General features: G+C 44.1%; 1 protein-coding gene across 1 annotated transcript in view; it reads right to left on the reverse strand.

Moving 5' to 3' along the window:
- Positions 1 to 1,887: 1,887 nt before the first annotated feature.
- The window catches only part of LOC143816208 (uroplakin-3b-like), a 64,235-nt gene continuing 45,129 nt past the window's right edge, over positions 1,888 to 20,993 (reverse strand). The window contains exons 4-6 of the mRNA XM_077296314.1: positions 9,404 to 9,480; positions 6,538 to 6,667; positions 1,888 to 4,185 (exon numbers count right to left, since the gene is read on the reverse strand). Coding sequence (XP_077152429.1) covers positions 4,068 to 4,185; positions 6,538 to 6,667; positions 9,404 to 9,480 — 325 coding nt within the window. The 3' untranslated portion in view covers positions 1,888 to 4,067. The remainder of the gene's footprint in view (positions 4,186 to 6,537; positions 6,668 to 9,403; positions 9,481 to 20,993) is intronic.

Here is a 20,993-nt window from a genome sequence, read left to right on the forward strand (position 1 = left end):
ATGGGTGAAAGTGAGACGAGTCTCGGCCGAGTGTCGGTGACAATCGCAGCATGCTGCGCTTTCCCTCGCACACTGAAAACGGCCGAGAAAAAATACGGTGATGTGAGCTGCCCCATAGATGAATACTGGTCCGAGTGCTATGCGATTTTCTATTGCATATCACTTGTCCATATTACGCTGAAGTGTGACCCCGGCCTAAAAATGAGCTGATCTGCCATACCAGGATGCGGCCACTACACACCAAATGTAGCTGAATACAACTTTGTTCATTGCTTATATTGGGGACTGCCAAAGCTAATTAGAGTTGATCAGTGGGGGTGCAGAGTGTTAGGCTGCCGTCACACTATCAGTATTTGGTCAGTATTTTACATCAGTATTTGTAGCCAAAACCAGGAGTGGGTGATAAATACAGAAGTGGTGCACATGTTTCTATTATGCTTTTCCTCTAATTGTTCCACTCCTGGTTTTGGCTTAAAAATACTGATGTAAAATACTGACCAAATACTGCTACTGTGACGGCGGCCTTAGACGCCCATCAATCTGATATTGATGGCTCATACTAAAGATAGATCATCAATATTCTATTCTCAGACAACCCCTTGAAAGAAGTTATCTTAATTTTTTATGGTTGCAACTGCAAAGTGTTTGTAAATACAAGCAACTTTGAAATTTGCCTTTTATTAGAAATCCTCTCTGTTCTCAAGAATGGAGGGATTTTTTATTCTACAGTGTACAGTTCATTGACAAGTTTACCAGTCACCCTGTTGTATCAGGGTGGCCACAGAGTGACTGGTTAACAATTAGGGACACAGCCGCAGTGTCCCTGTGCACTTAAAGGTGTATTCCCATCTCCAAGATCCTATCCCAATATGCAGTAGGTGTAATAATAATAATATTAGCAAATATATCCAAGTAAAAATGTATTATAGTTCTGATTCGCTATGTCACTTACAATGCGCTGGACATTACAGTAGCTTAGGTATCCATGGTTACGACCACTAACAACTAGCTAACTGTCACTATATGAGTGGTTGTAACCATGGATACCTAAGGTCCTGCAATGCCTGCCCATGAATAAGCAACATAGCGGTTCAGAACTATTCTACATTTCTAATTGGAGGTATTTGCTAATATTATTATTATACACACTACATATTGGGACAGGATCTTGGAGATAGAATACCCATTAAAGGCATTTTAGAGATGGGAATACCCCGTCAAGTCACAACCATGCTGCTAGCCAAACTGTTAACCTTGAGGTACACCTCAGGAAGCCAAGGGCTCACTTTATACCTTATACAGGGATCTAGACTTTGCTGCAAGGAGTCCACAAATACTGGAGTAGAAGTCGAATAACCACGTCTGGCTCCTCAGCTAAACTGACAGAGATAGAGTCGGGTCATACACAGATCTCAAGCTGGTGAACATTAGAACAGGACGAGGCAGAAAGGTTAAGAGTAAGCCAAGGACAATAATTAGCAGTAGTAGAATAAGTTTCTAAAATATACAGGAAAATAAGAAAATAATCCAGATGCAGGGTCAGGTCACAAAACGGGTCAGAACCAAGCACCAATACACAATCAAAAACATCCATTTACGATGATCCATCAGGATTCGGCACAGTGCAGAATTGTCTGACAATGGAATCAAGAATATAAAATATTTACATACACAGAATCATATAAATCTGTCCAAATATACCACGTCCACTGTTATTTGGTTTATTTTTTGTGTGCCAGAGTTCGGATAGAAAAAAAACCCAAAGCTGTTACCCTTCAAATGGTTGTGTCTGGGTCTTTATCAAACTAACATAATGGTTAAACATATCCCATGTTTAAACCTTCTTCACCCAACCAATTAACCAGTCAAAACACACAAATATTAACGCACATTATTTGGCATAAAACTATTTTATTGGCTTAAACTATTGATTAGAATAATATAAAATGCAGTACATACATGGAAATAACTGTGATTAGGTAATATAACACATAGTAAAGTAACGTGAAATTAGACATACATATAAATTATTTGTCAGCCATTATTAAAGCTACTGAGAGTACGCAGTGATTTATAGAGCTCTCCCTCAAAGTCCTTCAATATGCAAAAAATGTTATACCATTATTACAGTGCTGACGTGCCGTTCTGGAGTTTATTCATTGTCACCCAGCCTTTTCAACTACAGGTTTCGCTAAAAAGAAACATTAATAGAATTGTAAAAGGACAACTAAAGGGTGATCAGTTAGGATATGCTATAGAAAGGCAATTGCTTTGGTTGAATGGAAGTGGTTACAAACTTTGCTCGAAAACAACGATAATATATTGTTAAAGAAAATTTGTCACCAGGTTTTTGCTATGTAATCTGAGAGTAGCAAGATGTAGGGAAAGAGATTCTGATTCCAGCTATGTGTCACTAACTGGGCTGCTTGGTGTAATTTTGATAAAATTGCTGAAGATCCAGCAGTCCTCTAATGCTGAGCTCTGTATAATCTCGCCCACACCACTGATTGTCAGCTTTCTGCCTATATATAGTATGAAAATAAAGGCATTAAATATGTTTCACAAAACAGGAGAAAAGTGGACCATGGTAATGAATGAGGGAAGGTGGATTAAGAAGGTGGATATTAAAGATGTATATGTTGCTGGATATAATTATCTCTTTTGCATGATCATTATCTTTTAATTGTTGTGTCTCTATCCAGTTTGCTGCATTCTGGTACTGACATTGGGGAGGTGACAAGATAGGTGCATCTTAGGGCGCAGTCAGACCGCCGAATAAATAGTAGCGAGATCAAAACACACTGCATGGACTGGGCAGTAGCTCTCCCAACCCGAGCGTAAAGGCTGCATTGAAATACATGAAGCTGTCACACTCAGGCCGGGAGAGCCGCCGGCCAGTCCATGCACTGCGATCCAATCTCGCTCTGATTTATTTAGCTTTTAGGCGACAAAATAGACTTTTCACCCTTTAGACTGCATCGTCTGATAAGAAAGGTTTAAGGAAAAGGATGATATCAATGTATAGTACTGTGCAAAAGTTTTAGGCAGGTGTGGAAAAAATGCTGAAAAGTTATCATGAATTAAAAAATAGAAGTGCTGACAGTTTATTTTTATCAGCTTACAAAATATAAAGTGAATGAACAAAGAAATCAAATCAATATTTGTTGTGACCATCCTTTGCCTTCAATACAATATACTGTACATTCTTCTAGATACACTTGTGCACAGTTTTTGAAGAAACTCATCTGGGAGGTTGTTCCAACATCTTGGAAAACTAACCACAGATCTTCTGTGGATGTAGGCTTCCGCAAATCTTTCTGTCTCTTCATGTAATCCCACACAGACTAGATGTTGAAATCAGTGCTTTTTTGGGGCCATGTCACCACGTCCGTTGCTCTTTGTTCTTTACTCTGAAGATCGTTTCTTAATTTGCTGTATGTTTGGGGCCATGATCCTACTGCAGAATATATTTGTAGCTTTGTAGGGGTCATATCATTTCCAGAAATCCTTGTTATTTGTGTCTATGGTCCGCAACATTGCCTATATCTTGGTGTCCTCAATGTTGGGAAATATAGGTAGATATTTATCCTTCATGCAATACCATCAGAGAGGCATCTGATTGGCTCAAAATTTTATTCTGCCGCAGGACAAGTGATGATATGGCCCCCACAGAGCCCTGATCTGAACCTCATTGAGTCTGTGTGGGATTACATGGAGAGGAAGAAGGATTTGCACGCCTACATCCACAGAATATCTGTGGTTAGTTCTCCAAGATGTTTAGGACAACCACCCTGCCAAGTTCCTTCAAAAACTGTGAAAGTGTATCTAGACAAATTGCTGCTTTTGTGCTGTTTTGAAGGTAAAGGGAGTTCACAACAAGTATTGATTTAATTTAGATTCTTCTTTTGTTCATTTACTTTGCATTTTGTTAATTGATAAAAATAAACTTTTCACACTTCTATTTTTGAAAGAATTCTTACTTTGCAGCGTTTTTTCCACCCCTGGCTAAAACGTTTGCACAGCACTGTAAGTAATAATGGTATTCACATTTTTTAACATTTTCCATTTCAAGATACTAAGTGCATATGGTCATAATGTGTTCTATATGTGGATCGAGACATGAAATCCATTTTGTTGGCGGTATTACTTTTTATGTCCATTGATCTCTTCCAGTAAATGTTCCGGCTGCAAACAAAAGAAAAAGAAAGGTTAATGGTCATAAATAGGAAACCATTGTACATTGCAATGGATGCCTCAAAGTCTTTGCTCTGTTAACCCCTTCACCCCCGGAGCTTTTTCCGTTTTTTCGTTTTCGTTTTTCGCTCCCCTCCTTCCCAGAGCCATAACTTTTTTATTTTTTCGTCAATATGGCCATGTGAGGGCTTATTTTTTGCGGGACGAGATGTACTTTTGAATGATACCATTGGTTTACCATGGCGTGTAACGGAAAACGGGAAAAAAATTCCAAGTGTGATGAAATTGCAAAAAAAGTGCAATCTCACACTTGTTTTTTGTTTGGCCTTTTTGCTAGGTTCACTAAATGCTAAAACTAACCTGCTATTATGATTCTCCAGGTCATTACGAGTTCATAGACACCTAACATGTCTAGGTTATTTTTTATCTAAGTGGTGAAAAAAAATTCCAAAGTTTGCTAAAAAAAAAAAAAAAAAATTGCGTGATTTTCCGATACCCGTAGCGTCTCCAATTTTCATGATCTGGGGTCAGGTGAGGGCTTATTTTTTGCGTGCCAAGCTGACGTTTTTAATGATACCATTTTGGTGTTGATACATTCTTTTGATCGCCCGTTATTGCATTTTAATGCAATGTCGCGGCGAGCAAAAAAACGTAATTTTGGTGTTTTGATTTTTTTTCTCGCTACGCCATTTAGCGGTCAGGTTAATCCTTTGTTTTTATTGATAGATCGGGCGATTCTGAACGCGGCGATACCAAATATGTGTATATTTGATTTTTTTAAAATTGTTTTATTTTGATTGGGGCGAAAGGGGGGTGATTTGAACTTTTATATATTTTTTATTTTTTTTATATTTTGAAACACATTTTTTAAAATTTTTTGGCATGCTTCAATAGCCTCCATAGGAGGCTAGAAGCATGCACAACTCGATCGGCTCTGCTACATAGAGGTGAAGTACAGATCACCTCTATGTAGCAGAAATCCAGGTGTACTTTGAGCGCCGACCACAGGGTGGCGCTCAAAGCAATCGGCCATCAACAACCATAGAGGTCTCAAGGAGATCATGTGACGGGGGTCAGCGGTGCGAGCACTTCCGGCCGCGCGGCCGGGAGTGCTAGTTAAATGCCGCTGTCAGCGCTTGACGGCGGCATTTAACTAGTTAATGGGCGCGGGTGGATCGCGATTCCGCTCGCGCTCATTGCGCGCACATGTCAGCTGTACAAAACAGCTGACATGTCGCGGCTTTGAGGTGGGTTCACCGCCGGAGCCCACCTCAAAGCAGGGGATCTGCCAACTGACGTACTATTCCGTCAGCTGGCAGAAAGGGGTTAATGTACTGTGGATCATAAGAAATATATATTTGAAAAACTTTCCTGACAACTGTTTGCAATGTGAAGGTTTCTTACAAATGAATGTTAAAGTCTGGTTTACATTGGTATATCTATTGGCATGCAACCATTGATAAAATATGTCTTGCCTCATCTATTTGCACAATTACTGTGAGAATCATTGAATCTTATCTATCATTTTTTCTTTGTCCAATGTTAAATTCATATGCACCATTGACCGGTTGTGCAGGGCCTCCTACCAGGTCCAAAAGTAATATAGAAGTTGAGGAAAGCCGAGGCACAAAAACAGCAAATTCTTGGTAAAAAAAAACTATTCAGGAAGACACAGCAGGCAACGATTCAGCCATAATTGTCATTTATCAAGCTGTATGATTTTTTTCTGGGCTTGATAAAGGCCAATTATGGCCGAAACGTCGCCTGCTATGTCTTCCTGTTCATTTTTTAATTGACATAGAATAAATAATAGGTTTTTTACCAAGAATTTGCTGTTTTTGTGCCTCGGCTATCCTCAACCTCTGTATCATTTATTCTTTTTTTTACCCAAGCTAATATTTCCAAGGGGCCAAATCTATGTCTATTTTTTATTTTTGGGACATTTCGGTAGAAATAAAAATGGTGGATGTATAGACATGAAAGCCCTTACACATGAAACATGTCTACAACTTAAGTGCCTGGGAAAGCAGAAAAGTATAAAAATACATAAGACATAAGAACAGAAAGATCAGCTGTGTTGAAATCCAACATGCCTGATCCTTCTTCACTTTGACAGTTGGGTTTGTCGGCCCCACTGAAATTGGATTTAGTTGAAATAAATGTATTGTCTAATCTATCGAGTGTCGATATAGAGGAGTGCAAACATCTCTATTGACTTCTCACAGTATGATGCCTTCTATAGCTTAAAGGTAGCACTCAGTTTCTGCCATGTCTATGATTAACCCCATAGAAGTAATTTCTGTATGCGTTTCTCTAGACATAGTATCACGAGCATAGTCTTACCTTCCAGTAGCTAGTGCAGCAATCAAGGCAACCAGCAAAATAGCCAACAAGACACAGAGTATGGAAGTTAGGACAATCATTCCTCCACTTCGACCAGAAGACCAAAAGGTGTCCTCTTGAAATGTTTTTTCTGTTGCAAAAATATATTATATTAGAAATAGCATGTTTTATCGTAAGTTTCACATACTAATGTGTTTATCAGGGAAGGCTAACTCACTTTTGTGAGAAATGACAATAACGGTTGCCATGATGTGCATTCAACAGAGCATGTTCCCAACAATAAAATGGTTAATATGGATAAAAATATGGATACAAACGGATGAAAAACTCTTGTTTCATCCAGATAAAAACAGACATTTTCAGCCATAATGTCATCTGCATTTCGTCCATGTGCTATCTGTTTGGGTTTTACATGTGCATGGCAACAGTTAAAAACACGCATAAGACCATATACAATTTCCTATGCTAATAATGGTAATTTATCAGTAAAAAAGGTTGCAATACAGATGATCCGTAAGCAGTGCATTTTTTTTGCGCACCCATAGACTTGATTGGGCAAGTGTCATCCAAAAAATAGAAGAGACTAGATTATGCTGCGATTTTTATAACACAGACACTTAGACTGTGTAAAAAACACACTTAAAGAGAACATGTCAGTAGGATTTTGCAAAGTAAACCACACACGGCCATATTGGCAATGAGATACTGATCAAAATGATATCTGCCACCGGTGCCATTTTCCTGAAGGCTACAGGAGATAAATGTGTGCAAGCACCTCCCGCGGCAAGGACGGCATCGAAGAGAAATTTAAACCAGGAGGACAATAAAGACAACAGGAGCTGCAGGTGGCAGTGCCAAAAACCCTACCTACAGTCCCCTGCTCCACAGACACCTGCCCCACAGTCCCCTGCCCCAGTCTCCTGCCCCACAGTCCCCCTGCCCCATAGTCTCCCTGCCCCATAGTCCCCCTGCCCCACAGTCCCCTGCCCCACAGTCCCCCTGCTCCACAGACACCTGCCACACAGTCCCCTGCCCCAGTCTCCTGCCCCACAGTCCCCCTGCCCCATAGTCTCCCTGCCCCATTGTCCCCCTGCCCCACAGTCCCCTGCCCCACAGTCCCCCTGCTCCACAGACACCTGCCACACAGTCCCCTGCCCCAGTCTCCTGCCCCACAGTCCCCTGCTCCATAGACACCTGCCCCACAGTCCCCTGCCCCACAGTCCACTGTCCCCCTGCCCCACAGACCCCCTGCCCCACAGACCCTCTGACCCACAGTCTCATGCCTCACAGTCCCCCTGCCCCGCAGTCCCCCCTGCCCCACAGCCCCCCTGCCCCACAGTCCCATGCCTCAGTCCCCCTGCCCCACAGACCCCTTGCCCCACAGTCCCCTGCCTCACAGTCCCCCTGCCCCACAGTCCCCCTGCCCCACAGCCCCCCTGCCCCACAGACCCCCTGCCCCACAGACCCCCTGTCTCACAGTCCCCCTTGCTCGACAGGCCCCCTGTCCCAATGGACAAAGTTATGATTATAAGAAAACTTCAAACCCTGATTACACAAAAGCCACAAAACAGATTTCTTCACCACAGATATCGTTTTAATAAGTATCGCAGTGCCAATATGGCTCTATGTGCACTTTACTTAGCAACAGGTTCCCTTTCAATCAATTGGTGTTAGAATATAGGCTTGTTCAAATAAGCCTACACCATGAACTGCACACAGACCCAGTGCACATGGACGATTTTCTATACGGTCTGAGTGAAAAAAAAGCATTATGCAATACTTTGGTCTTTTTATGAATCTCAATAATGCATGTGATTTAAAGGCGCTCCGGCACCCATGCAATGCAGATGAGCACATGGAGCCAATCACGTTAGAAATTTGTGGTCTCAACTGGGCCGATTTCCAATATGGCCTTCTTACTCCGTCCTTACAAGAATGCTAGCAGGCTACTAGATGTAATGCAGAACCTGGCAGCAGCCACTTCACAGTGAACGCCGCCCTTCATTGGCTCTATGAATCCAGAGCGTTCAATTGAACAAGGAGGGTTGAGATTGAGGGAAACCAAGCAGGTAGGAGGGTGGATTTAAATGTTTGACCTAATTCTGCCAATTTTCATCTGTATTATTACCTATATGACATCCATGTGTCCGTATTTTACATGTATATGGCATCTGTGTTTCTACATCAGCAGTTAATGACATTTGTGAGACCAATTACAGTTTACTATGTTAATAATGACAATGAATACTGTACAGATGGGGTACTTGAATTTTTGTGCACCCGTTGACTTGAATAGGAGAATCTCATCCAAAATGTGGAAGATAGTATTGCGTGCTGTGATTTGTTTTTTCCTCACTCGGTCCGTGTGTAAGAACTCATCTGAACAGCCCTATTGAATTACATTATTCAGTGTGCTGTCTGATTTTTTTACATGGACACCATTTGTCCGCATAGAACACTTGTCTGAACGAGCTCTAAGAGTTGCTTTTTGTAGCAGCTGTCTCACCCTAATAAAGTTCGGTTCCAATAGATAGACACTCTATTTTTCGGTTTCTTCTAATGAAGCATATTACAAAATGGTTTGTTAGAGACAACCCTTTAAACGGGTTTTCCACAATTTAAGTTCATCCCCTCTGTATAACCGAGAGCTATCCTCTGATTGACCTCTGCTCCATTCAGATAGAGTTCAGCAACGCCCCATTGTTGGGATCCGGCTGCAGCCCCCCAAGTGATCAGTAAGTTATCCCCATCATATGTATAAAGTCAAAATTAATACACCAGAGAGTTTTAAAATATCCAATCCAATTAGTAACCAGTATATAAAAGGCAAAGAGTGGGAGCATTAAGACACTATGATTAGTAGTACCTTTCAGTAGCTTAATTTCATCTGACCATTGTGTTTTGTCATATACTCCTATGTTGTCCAGCAGAACAAATCTCACCCTGAATTGCAGAAAGGTATATTAGTTATTGCATATTAGTTATTTTATTTCATGCAAAAGAAATCATTAGCAAACATGAAGATGAGAATAGCAATGTTTTTATACATTTACTAACTCCTCCAAAGCTACCAGTATTTCGCAAGACATAATCAAAATTCCCACATAGGGTAATGAATTACACAGGTCTACAATAACAATTTTTTTTTCAGCTGCCAAGGCTTTTTTTGAATGGATTTAGGGCATTTTGAGGGTGCAGAATTAAAAAAACAGTCAAGCATTACTTTTGCTGAATTGGTTCTAGTTTTTGAGATAATTCATCCATTAAAATAATGCATTCCACCAATGCGACTTGTGTGGTAACTAATGCAATAGCTTTTGACTCTATCAGTGTCTTAGGTAATGAAATATCCCATAGAATTATTTTTTATTTCAATTTGGAGGGTTATAATTAGTGTTGAACATTCCGATACTGAAATATCGGGTATCGACCGATATTCGCGGTATCGGAGTTCCGATACTGATTTCCGATACTTTCAGAATATCGAATACCGGAATTGGAAGTTCCCATAATGCAATGAGCCAGTTTGATTTTATTCAGCCAATGAGGATCCTAAGAAGTGTGGGCACATCCTGTTATGCATGTTAGGCATGTTGACTAATGGCATGGCTGTGATTGGCTGCTGAAATGATGTCATGATGCACTATAAAAGCCGCCGCCGCCATTTTGGGTTCACTCTGCTGTGAATTTACATAGGTACAAGACCCTGCTGTTCTGACTCTGAGGGACAGTTTGAGCTAGCGATTTGCTTTATCGTGCTTTACCCAGACTACTTTAGCAACCGCTGTGTGAGAAGCTTTCTTTTGCCTTGCAGCGCTGTTCACGGCTGTCTGTGAGGTCTGCGTGTGTGAGTGCAGCTCACGCTGTAGTGTGTTCTGCAGCCACCTCCGGTTGTAGTCCGCTCAGCGTGCGTCACTGCCTCATACATTGTTCTTTTTTGCATTAGTGCTGCTCATTTTTCCTGATTTCTCCTATTAGTGTTGTTCCATCCAAATCCAGCTAGATTGCTTGCAAACACTACATAGGAGTAGATAGAGGAGCCTTTCTGCAGCCTTGCAGCGCTAGTGCACAGTTCTCTGCACTGCTCACGGCTGTCTGCGAGGTCTGTGTGTGTGAGTGCACCTCATGCTGTAGTGTGTTCTGCAGCCACCTCCGGTTGTAGTCCGCTGAGCGTGCGTCACTGCCTCCTACATTGTCTTTTTTTCCATTAGTGCTGCTCATTTTTCCTGATTTCTCCTATTAGTGTTGTTCCATCCGTATACAGCTAGATTGCTTGCAAACACTATATAGGAGTAGATAGAGAAGCCTTTCTGCTGGCTTGCGCCCTACAGCCCCAGCCAGATTAGTATTAGCCTATTTTTTGGAGCCTCATCTATTACCTTGTAGGTTACTTTCCTGCATTGTAATAGCTACAAAAAGTTTGTGATACTATCGGTTTTACTTCTTTGGGCACATCCAGTGTCTTTTTGTGAAAACAAAAAAAGGAAATAAAGTTCACCAAACACAGTTTTGTAGGCCACATTAGCTCGTATTAAAGTCTAGACCACACTTTATAAAATTAGTGTTTCTTATACCTGTTAGCAGCTGTTCAGGAATAAGCACACTAAGCCCTTAGTACTTTTCTGCCTATCTTTATCAGTTTACCAAGATGAAGAAGGCAGGGAGTAAGGCACATGGGCGTGAGCGTGGAGTTTCTGCAAGGAGAGGACTGTTATGACCTGGTGGCTAAAACGGCCACACTGATATGACCTGGTGGCTAAAACGCAACATGGGACGAGCTCTGAGAAGGTGGTATCTCTACTGACCGCAGTCCCTAATCCTAACAACAACACTAGTAATAGCCGTGGGATGTTCCTGACTCTCCCTAGACACCTCTTCACAGCCTAAGAACTAACTACCCCTAAAGAAGGAAATAGAAAGCTATCTTGCCTCAGAGAAAACCCCAAAAGGAAAGACAGCCCCCCACAAATATTGACTGTGAGTGAAGAGGGAAATGACGTACACAGAAATGAAATCAGATTTCAGCAAAGGAGGCCAATACTAAACTTGATAGACAGAGAGAAAAGGATACTGTGCGGTCAGTATTAAAAACTACAAAATCCACGCAGAGTTTACAAAAATGAACTCCACACCGACTCACGGTGTGGAGGGGCAAATCTGCTTCCCAGAGCTTCCAGCTAGCCTGAATATGACATAGTGACAAGCTGGACAAAAAGAGACATATTTGCAGAGCAATAGAGTCCAGGAAAATGGACAAACAAAAACTAGCAAAAACTTATCTTTTGCTGACAAGGACAGGCCATATGAGAAATCCAAGGAGAGAACCAAATCCAACCAAGAACATTGACAGCTGGCATGAACTAAAGCCCAGAGCAGGATTAAATAACAAACCCAGGCAAGGCGATTAGTGAAGGCAGCTGCCACAGCTACCTAAAGGAGCAGCAGTTCCACTCAAAACCACCAGAGGGAGCCCAAGGGCAGAACTCACAAAAATACCATTAACAACCACAGGAGGGAGCTTCAGAACGGAATTCACAACAGTACCCCCCCCCCCCTTGAGGAGGGGTCACCGAACCCTCACCAGAGCTCCCAGGCCGATCAGGACGAGCCAAATGGAAAGCACGAACCAAATCGGCAGCATGAACATTGGAGGCAACAACCCAAGAATTATCCTCCTGGCCATAACCCTTTCTCTTGACCAGATACTGAAGCTTCCGCCTCGAAAAACGAGAATCCAAAATCTTCTCCACCACATATTCCAATTCCCCCTCAACCAACACCAGAGCAGGAGGATCAACGGAGGGAACCATAGGTACCACATATCTCCGCAACAAGGATCTATGGAACACATTATGAATGGAAAAGGAAGCTGGAAGGGCCAAACGAAAAGACACCGGATTGATAATTTCAGAAATCTTATAAGGCCCAATAAAGCGAGGCTTGAACTTAGGGGAAGAAACCTTCATAGGAACATGACGTGAAGACAACCAAACCAAATCCCCAACACGAAGCCGGGGACCAACACACCGACGACGGTTAGCAAAACGTTGAGCCTTTTCCTGAGACAACGTCAAATTGTCCACCACATGAGTCCAAATTTGCTGCAACCTGTCCACCACAGAATACACACCAGGACAGTCAGAAGGCTGAAGCTGCCCCGAAGAAAAACGAGGATGAAAACCAAAATTACAAAAGAAAGGTGAAACCAAGGTAGCCGAACTAGCCTGATTATTAAGGGCAAACTCGGCCAACGGCAAAAAGGTCACCCAATCATCCTGATCAGCAGACACAAAGCATCTCAAATAGGTTTCCAAGGTCTGATTGGTTCGCTCCGTTTAGCCATTTGTCTGAGGATGGAATGCTGAAGAAAAAGACAAATCAATGCCCATTCTAGCACAAAAGGACCGCCAAAACCTAGAAACGAACTGGGAACCTCTGTCAGACACAATATTCTCCGGAATACCATGCAAACGAACCACATGCTGAAAAAATAATGGAACCAAATCAGAGGAGGAAGGCAACTTAGGCAACGGTACCAAATGGACCATCTTAGAAAACCGGTCACAAACCACCCAGATGACAGACATCTTCTGAGAAACAGGAAGATCAGAAATAAAATCCATGGAAATATGCGTCCAGGGCCTCTCAGGAATAGGCAAAGGCAAAAGCAACCCACTGGCACGGGAACAGCAAGGCTTAGCCCGAGCACAGGTCCCACAGGACTGCACAAACGAACGCACATCCCGCGACAAGGAAGGCCGTCAAAATGACCTAGCCACCAAATCTCTGGTACCGAAAATCCCAGGGTGACCAGCCAACACCGAACAATGAACCTCAGAAATTACCCTGCTAGTCCATCTATCAGGAACAAACAGTTTCCCCACAGGACAGCGGTCAGGTTTATCAGCCTGAAACTCCTGAAGTACCCGCCGCAAATCAGGGGAGATGGCAGAAAGAATCACCCCCTCCTTGAGTATCCCAGCCGGCTCAAGAACTCCCGGAGAATCAGGCAACAAACTCCTAGAAAGGGCATCAGCCTTCACATTCTTAGATCCCGGAATATACGAGACCACAAAATCAAAACGTGAGAAAAACAGAGACCACCGAGCTTGTCTAGGATTCAACCGCTTAGCAGACTCGAGGTAAATCAGATTCTTATGATCAGTCAAGACCACCACGCGATGCTTGGCTCCCTCAAGCCAATGTCGCCACTCCTCAAATGCCCACTTCATAGCCAACAACTCCCGATTGCCGACATCATAATTACGCTCAGCAGGCGAAAACTTTCTAGAGAAGAAAGCACATGGTTTCATCAAAGAGCCATCAGAATTTCTCTGAGACAAAACGGCCCCTGCCCCAATCTCAGAAGCATCAACCTCAACCTGAAAAGGGAGAGAAACATCTGGCTGACGCAACACAGGGGCAGAAGTAAAACGATGTTTAAGCTCCTGAAAGGCATCAACAGCCGCAGAGGACCAATTCATCACATCAGCACCCTTCCTCGTCAAATCAGTCAGAGGCTTCACCACACTAGAAAAATTAGCAATAAAGCGGCGATAAAAATTGGCAAAGCCCAAAAATTTCTGAAGGCTCTTTACAGATGTAGGTTGAGTCCAATCATGAATGGCCTGGACTTTAACAGGGTCCATTTCAATAGCCGAGGGAGAAAAAATGAAACCCAAAAAAGAAACCTTCTGAACTCCAAAGAGGCACTTAGACCCCTTCACAAACAACGCATTACCACGAAGGACCTGAAATACCATCCTAACCTGCTTCACATGAGACTCCCAATCATCAGAGAAAACCACAATATCATCCAAATACACAATCATGAATTTATCCAGATAATTCCGGAAGATATCATGCATAAAGGACTGAAATACCGATGGAGCATTAGAGAGCCCGAATGGCATCACAAGATATTCAAAATGGCCTTCGGGCGTATTAAATGCTGTTTTCCATTCATCACCTTGTTTAATACGCACGAGATTATACGCCCCTCGAAGGTCGATTTTAGTAAACCAACTGGCACCCCTAATCCGAGCAAACAAATCAGAAAGTAAAGGTAAAGGGTACTGGAATTTGACAGTGATCTTATTGAGAAGGCGATAATCTATACAGGGTCTCAAGGAGCCATCCTTCTTGGCAACAACAAAAAATCCCGCTCCCAACGGTGACGAAGACGGGCGAATATGTCCCTTCTCCAAGGACTCCTTTACATAACTCCGCATAGCGGCATGCTCTGGCACAGACAAATTGAAAAGTCGGCCCTTAGGGAACTTACAGCCAGGAATCAAATTAATGGTACAATCGCAGTCCCTATGAGGAGGCAGGGAACTGGACTTAGGCTCATCAAATATATCCTGGAAATCCAACAAAAACTCAGGAACTTCAGAAGAAGGGGACGAGGAAATGGACATCAAAGGAATATCACTATGTATCCCCTGACAACCCCAACCAGTTACAGACATAGATCTCCAATCCAGCACTGGATTATGTACCTGTAACCATGGAAAACCCAGCACAACAACATCATGCAAATTATGCAACACCAAAAAGCGAATATTTTCCTGATGTGCTGGAGCCATGTACATGGTTAACTGTGTCCAGTACTGAGGTTTATTCTTGGCCAATGGCGTAGCGTCAATCCCCCTTAAGGGAATAGGGCTCTGCAAAGGCTCCAAGGAAAAACCACAGCGCTTGGCAAATTCTAAGTCCATTAAGTTCAGGGCAGCGCCAGAATCCACAAATGCCATAACAGAAAAGGACGACAATGAGCAAATCAGGGTAACAGACAAGAGAAATTTAGGCTGTACAGTACTAATGGTAACAGACCTAGGGACCCTCTTAGTACGCTTAGGGCAATCAGAAATAGCATGAGCAGAATCACCACAGTAAAAACACAGGCCATTCTGACGTCTGAATTTCTGCCTTTCTGCTCTAGTCAAAATCCTATCACATTGCATAGGCTCAGGACTCTGCTCAGAGGACACTGCCATATGGTGCACCACCTTGCGCTCGCGCAAGCACCGATCAATCTGAATGGCCAAAGACATTGACTCATTCAGACCAGCAGACATAGGAAACCCCACCATAACATCTTTAAGGGCTTCAGAAAGACCCTTTCTGAAAATCGCTGCCAGGGCATACTCATTCCATTTTGTGAGCACAGACCACTTTCTAAATTTCTGGCAGTATACTTCTGCTGCTTCCTGACCCTGACACAGAGCCAGCAAAGTTTTTTCTGCCTGATCCACAGAATTAGGCTCGTCATACAGCAATCCGAGCGCTTGAAAAAATGCGTCAATATTGAGCAATGCAGGATTTCCTGGCTCAAGGGAGAATGCCCAGTCCTGCGGGTCACCACGCAGCAAAGAAATAACAATCTTCACCTGCTAAGTGGGGTCACCAGAGGAACGGGGTCTCAGAGCAAAAAACAATCTGCAATTATTTTTAAAGTTCAAAAATCTAGATCTATCCCCAGAAAATAAATCAGAATTAGGAATTCTAGGCTCTAATAATGGAGTCTGGACAACATAATCTTGGATACTCTGTACCCTTGCAGCGAGTTGATCCACGTGCAAGGACAGACCCTGAACCTCCATATCAGCACCAAAATCCTGAACCACCCAGAGATTAAGGGGGAAAAAAAAGACAAAACAAGCTACAAAGGAAAAAAAAAATGACTCAGAACTTTCTTTTCCCTCTTTTGAGATGCATTTAACACATTGTGGGCCAGCTGTACTATTATGACCTGGTGGTTAATAGGCCACACTGATATGACCTGGTGGCTAAAACGCAACATGGGACGAGCTCTGAGAAGGTGGTATCTCTACTGACCGCAGTCCCTAATCCTAACAACAACACTAGTAATAGCCGTGGGATGTTCCTGACTCTCCCTAGACACCTCTTCACAGCCTAAGAACTAACTACCCCTAAAGAAGGAAATAGAAAGCTATCTTGCCTCAGAGAAAACCCCAAAAGGAAAGACAGCCCCCCACAAATATTGACTGTGAGTGAAGAGGGAAATGACGTACACAGAAATGAAATCAGATTTCAGCAAAGGAGGCCAATACTAAACTTGATAGACAGAGAGAAAAGGATACTGTGCGGTCAGTATTAAAAACTACAAAATCCACGCAGAGTTTACAAAAATGAACTCCACACCGACTCACGGTGTGGAGGGGCAAATCTGCTTCCCAGAGCTTCCAGCTAGCCTGAATATGACATAGTGACAAGCTGGACAAAAAGAGACATATTTGCAGAGCAATAGAGTCCAGGAAAATGGACAAACAAAAACTAGCAAAAACTTATCTTTTGCTGACAAGGACAGGCCATATGAGAAATCCAAGGAGAGAACCAAATCCAACCAAGAACATTGATAGCTGGCATGAACTGTTATGACCTGGTGGTTAGGAGCACCCGAAGTGACCTGATGGTTAAAACAGAAAACCTGGGACAAGCTCTGAGGATGTGGTAACTCTACTGACCGCAATCCCTAGTCCTATCACACACACTAGAAATAGCCATGGAGCGTACCTAACTCTCCCTAGACGCCTCTTCACAGCCTAAGAGCTAACTACCCCTAAAGATAGAAACAGTAGCCTACCTTGCCTCAGAGAAATTTCCCAGAGTAAAGGTAGCCCCCCACAAATATTAACTGTGAGATAAGAGGGAAGTGACAAACACAGGAATGAAACAGATTTTAGCAAAGGAGGCCGAATCTTCTCTAGAAAGACAGAGGATAGGAAAGGGAACTATGCGGTCAGTATTAAAAACTACAAAAACCACGCAGAGTGTGCAAAAAGAACTCCACACCGACTCACGGTGTGGAGGTGCAGCTCTGCACCCCCAGAGCTTCCAGCTAGCAAGGAAATATCATAATAGCAAGCTGGACTGGAAACAGCATGTACTGAAAAATATATTCAAAAATCGATGAACAGCAAATGACTAGCAAGGACTTAGCTTCTGCTGGAGTAGACAGGTCATCTGAGAAATCCAAGAGAGATCTGAACCAGTACTGAGACATTGACAGCTGGCATGAATTAACGACCTGGGCAGAGTTAAATAGGGAAGCCAGCAGCAGCAATAAACGAAGGCAGCTGAGAAAGCCAACCTCAAAGATCAGCAGTTCCACTTAAAGCCACCAGAGGGTGTCCAAGGACAGAACTCACCAAAGTACCATTCACGACCACAGGAGGGAGCCCGAGAACGGAATTCACAACAATGAACTAAAGCCCAGAGCAGGTTTAAATAACAAACCCAGGCGATTAGTGAAGGCAGCTGCCACAGCTACCTAAAGGAGCAGCAGTTCCACTCGAAACCACCAGAGGGAGCCCAAGGGCAGAACTCACAAAAATACCATTAGCAACCACAGGAGGGAGCTTCAGAACGGAATTCACAACAGAGGACGTGGGGATTCTGTGCCTGTTGCAGAAACCAGTGACTCAGCATCCCCCAGTTTTACCAGGGAACAGTCCTTTATGCACAGCTTTGTAGGAGCTCGCCGTAGCCCACTGCTGCGGGAGGACCAAATTGAAGCCGTTGTCGGATAGATGACAGCTATTGCATCGACTTCAATTAGTTCCACATCCTCTCATGTCCTGAGCACTGAAGAGCACCCATCTGTCTCTTCACCACCTGCCAAATTGCCCAGGCAGTCAGAGAGCCCTTGACAGGAGCCATCTCTACTTCTGTTTTCTGAATCTCTTGGCTTGGAAAGAGGGGGCCAGCCAAGCAGCATTCTAGAATCTGAAGAAGAGGTAGTATGCAGTGATGTGCAACAGCTTTGTCTCTCTGAATCTGTAGGCGGGTGGGCCAGTGCCTACGGTCAGCACACCTCAGTACGCATCTGATTATGAGACTCAGGTGCCACTTTCTGGTGCATACTGTGCTGTCGAGACTACCCAGGAGAATCAGTTGTTGGAAGAGGGTAGTGTAGATGATGAGGTCCTTGACCCATCATGGCGTGAGGTACAGGAAGGTGGTGGGAGCAGCTCTGAGGAAGAGATTCCCCGAACGGCCAAAAAAGGAGGGAGAGGGAGGAGGCAGACTTGGTTGCCTGTAGCCTCTACTTCGGCACCCATTAGGAGCATGTATCTTCCAAAACCCAAAACGGGCGCTCCCAAGACTTGCAGTGCCTGGTCCTTTTTTGACACAGTTGCAGATGACATTTGCTTTGTCAAATGCAAGCTGTGTAATCAGAAAGTGAAAAGAGGGAAAAGTGTCAGCAACCTCAGTACCACAAATATGTGGACCAAGCATGTGGTGGAGTTACAAAGACACACTGAAGACCTGGCGCAACCTACAGCGCCACCTACCACCTCTTCAGCTCATGTTGTAGCCTCTTCCTCCAGCTCACACACAGCTGGTTCAGCTTCCTCACCTCAGTCTACAGCCATCGGTAGCACAGTTATGGGAGAAAAGGCGCCCGTACTCGGCAAACCACCCCTGAGCACAGGCTCTGAATGTTGGCATTGCAAAACTACTGTCCCTTGAAATGCTCTCATTCAGGCTGGTGGAGACTGACACCTTCCGTAACTTCATGGCATTGGCAGTCCCACAATACAACGTGCCCAGCTTCTTTTATTTCAGCAGGCAAGCCATCCCTGCCCTGCAAAAGCATGTGGAGGGAAAAATTAAACATGCGCTACTAAACGCCGTCAGTAGCAAGGTCCACCTGACCACCGATGCGTGGACCAGTAAGCGTGGACAGGGACGATACCTTTCCCTCACTGCCCATTGATTAAATGTTGTGGAGCCGGGTACTGATCTTGAGAGTGGCGCTGTACGTGTTCTGCCAACTCCAAGGATTGCAGGAATCCAGTCTGTACACATTGACTCCTCCTCATACTCCAGTTCCTCTGAATCAGCGCTGCAGGAGCCGTGACGGTCTACCTCCACATGGACCCATGAACCCTTACCTGTTACGACCGATACGAGCACAGCCATGGCCAAACATGAACAGACCATTTTGAAATTCATTTCTTTGGGGAATCGAAGCCACACAGCGCAGGAGCTCTGGAATGCCATCAAGCAGGAGAGCGACGTGTGGTTTGTACCAGCGAATCTCCAGCCAGGCTTGGTAGTGTGTGACAATGGCCAAAATCTGGTGGCCGCTCTGGGCCTAGGCAACCTCACTCACATCCCATGTCTGGCACATATGCTCAACTTGGTCGTGCAGAGTTTTTTGAGGGACTATCCGGATCTTGATGCACTGCTGCACAAAGTCCGCATAGAGTGCGCTCACTTGTGGCGTTCCAGCATGGCAAGATCACGCATTGCAGCTCTGCAGCGCCGATTCCGCCTTCCGGAATATCGCATCATGTGTGACCTACCCACCAGGTGGAATTCAACGTTACATATGTTGGAGAGGTTGTGTGAGCAGCAGGCAGCAGTAATGGAGTACCAGCTGCATCAGGCGCAAACAAGTCACATTGCGCGCCGTTCACACTTCACCACCACTGAGTGGGCCTCTATGAAGGACATCTGCCACGTTTTGCGTGCCTTCGATGATTCCACGTGGATGGTGAGTGCAGATGATGCACTAGTCAGCATGACTATCCCCCTTATCTGCCTGTTTGAAAAAACACTGAAAGCACAAAGGGAGGAGGTTTTGGAAGAGGTTGAGAATGAGGAGTCACAAATGCCATCTGCTTCTGGACAGTCTGCGCAACGTGGTTCCTCACAAAGGCCTAGGCAGGGGATACTTTGTGAGGAGGATGAGGAGGAGTCAATGGAGGAGGAAGACATCTGTCCAGAGGAGGGAGGTACACAATGCTCTTGTAGTCAGTATGTAGAGCGAGGGTGGGGTGATGCAGAGCAGGCAGAGATCACGCCTCAAGCAGGGGACAGCATTTCTTGGCCAGTTGGCAGTCTGCAGCACATGGTTGATTTCATGCTGCAGTGCCTGAGAAACGACCGACGCTGTTATGATCCTAGTGGCAAGGATCGCAGGTCGGACTAGCTAAGTAACTGAACAGACTACTAGCTCTGGGGAAGTGGTAACTAGATTGACCGCAACCTCATCCTATCCGCAAACAACTATAGGCAGCCGTGGAACGTTACCTAAAAATCCTAGACGTCTCATCACGGCCTGAGAAACTGACTATTCCTGGAGGGAAAGAAAGTCCTCTCTTGCCTCAGTGGAATGACCCCAAAGATATAGAATAGCCCCCCACAAATATTAACGGTGAGTTAAGGGGAAAGCACAAACGCAGAGATTAAATCAGATTTAGCAAATGAGGCCTGCTAATACTAGATAGCAGAAAATAGGAAGGGAACTGTGCGGTCAATTAAAAAAATCCTATTCAAAATATCCACGCAGAGATTGCTCGAGCCCCCGCACCAACTAACGGTGCGGGGGAAGCAACTCCGTACCCCAGAGCTTACCAGCACAATCACATATTAGCAAGCTGAACTAGACTCATCATACACAGAAATCATATTGCAGGCAG

The sequence above is a fragment of the Ranitomeya variabilis genome, chromosome 3, assembly GCF_051348905.1.
Source record: "Ranitomeya variabilis isolate aRanVar5 chromosome 3, aRanVar5.hap1, whole genome shotgun sequence".
NCBI classification, from domain to species: domain Eukaryota; kingdom Metazoa; phylum Chordata; class Amphibia; order Anura; family Dendrobatidae; genus Ranitomeya; species Ranitomeya variabilis.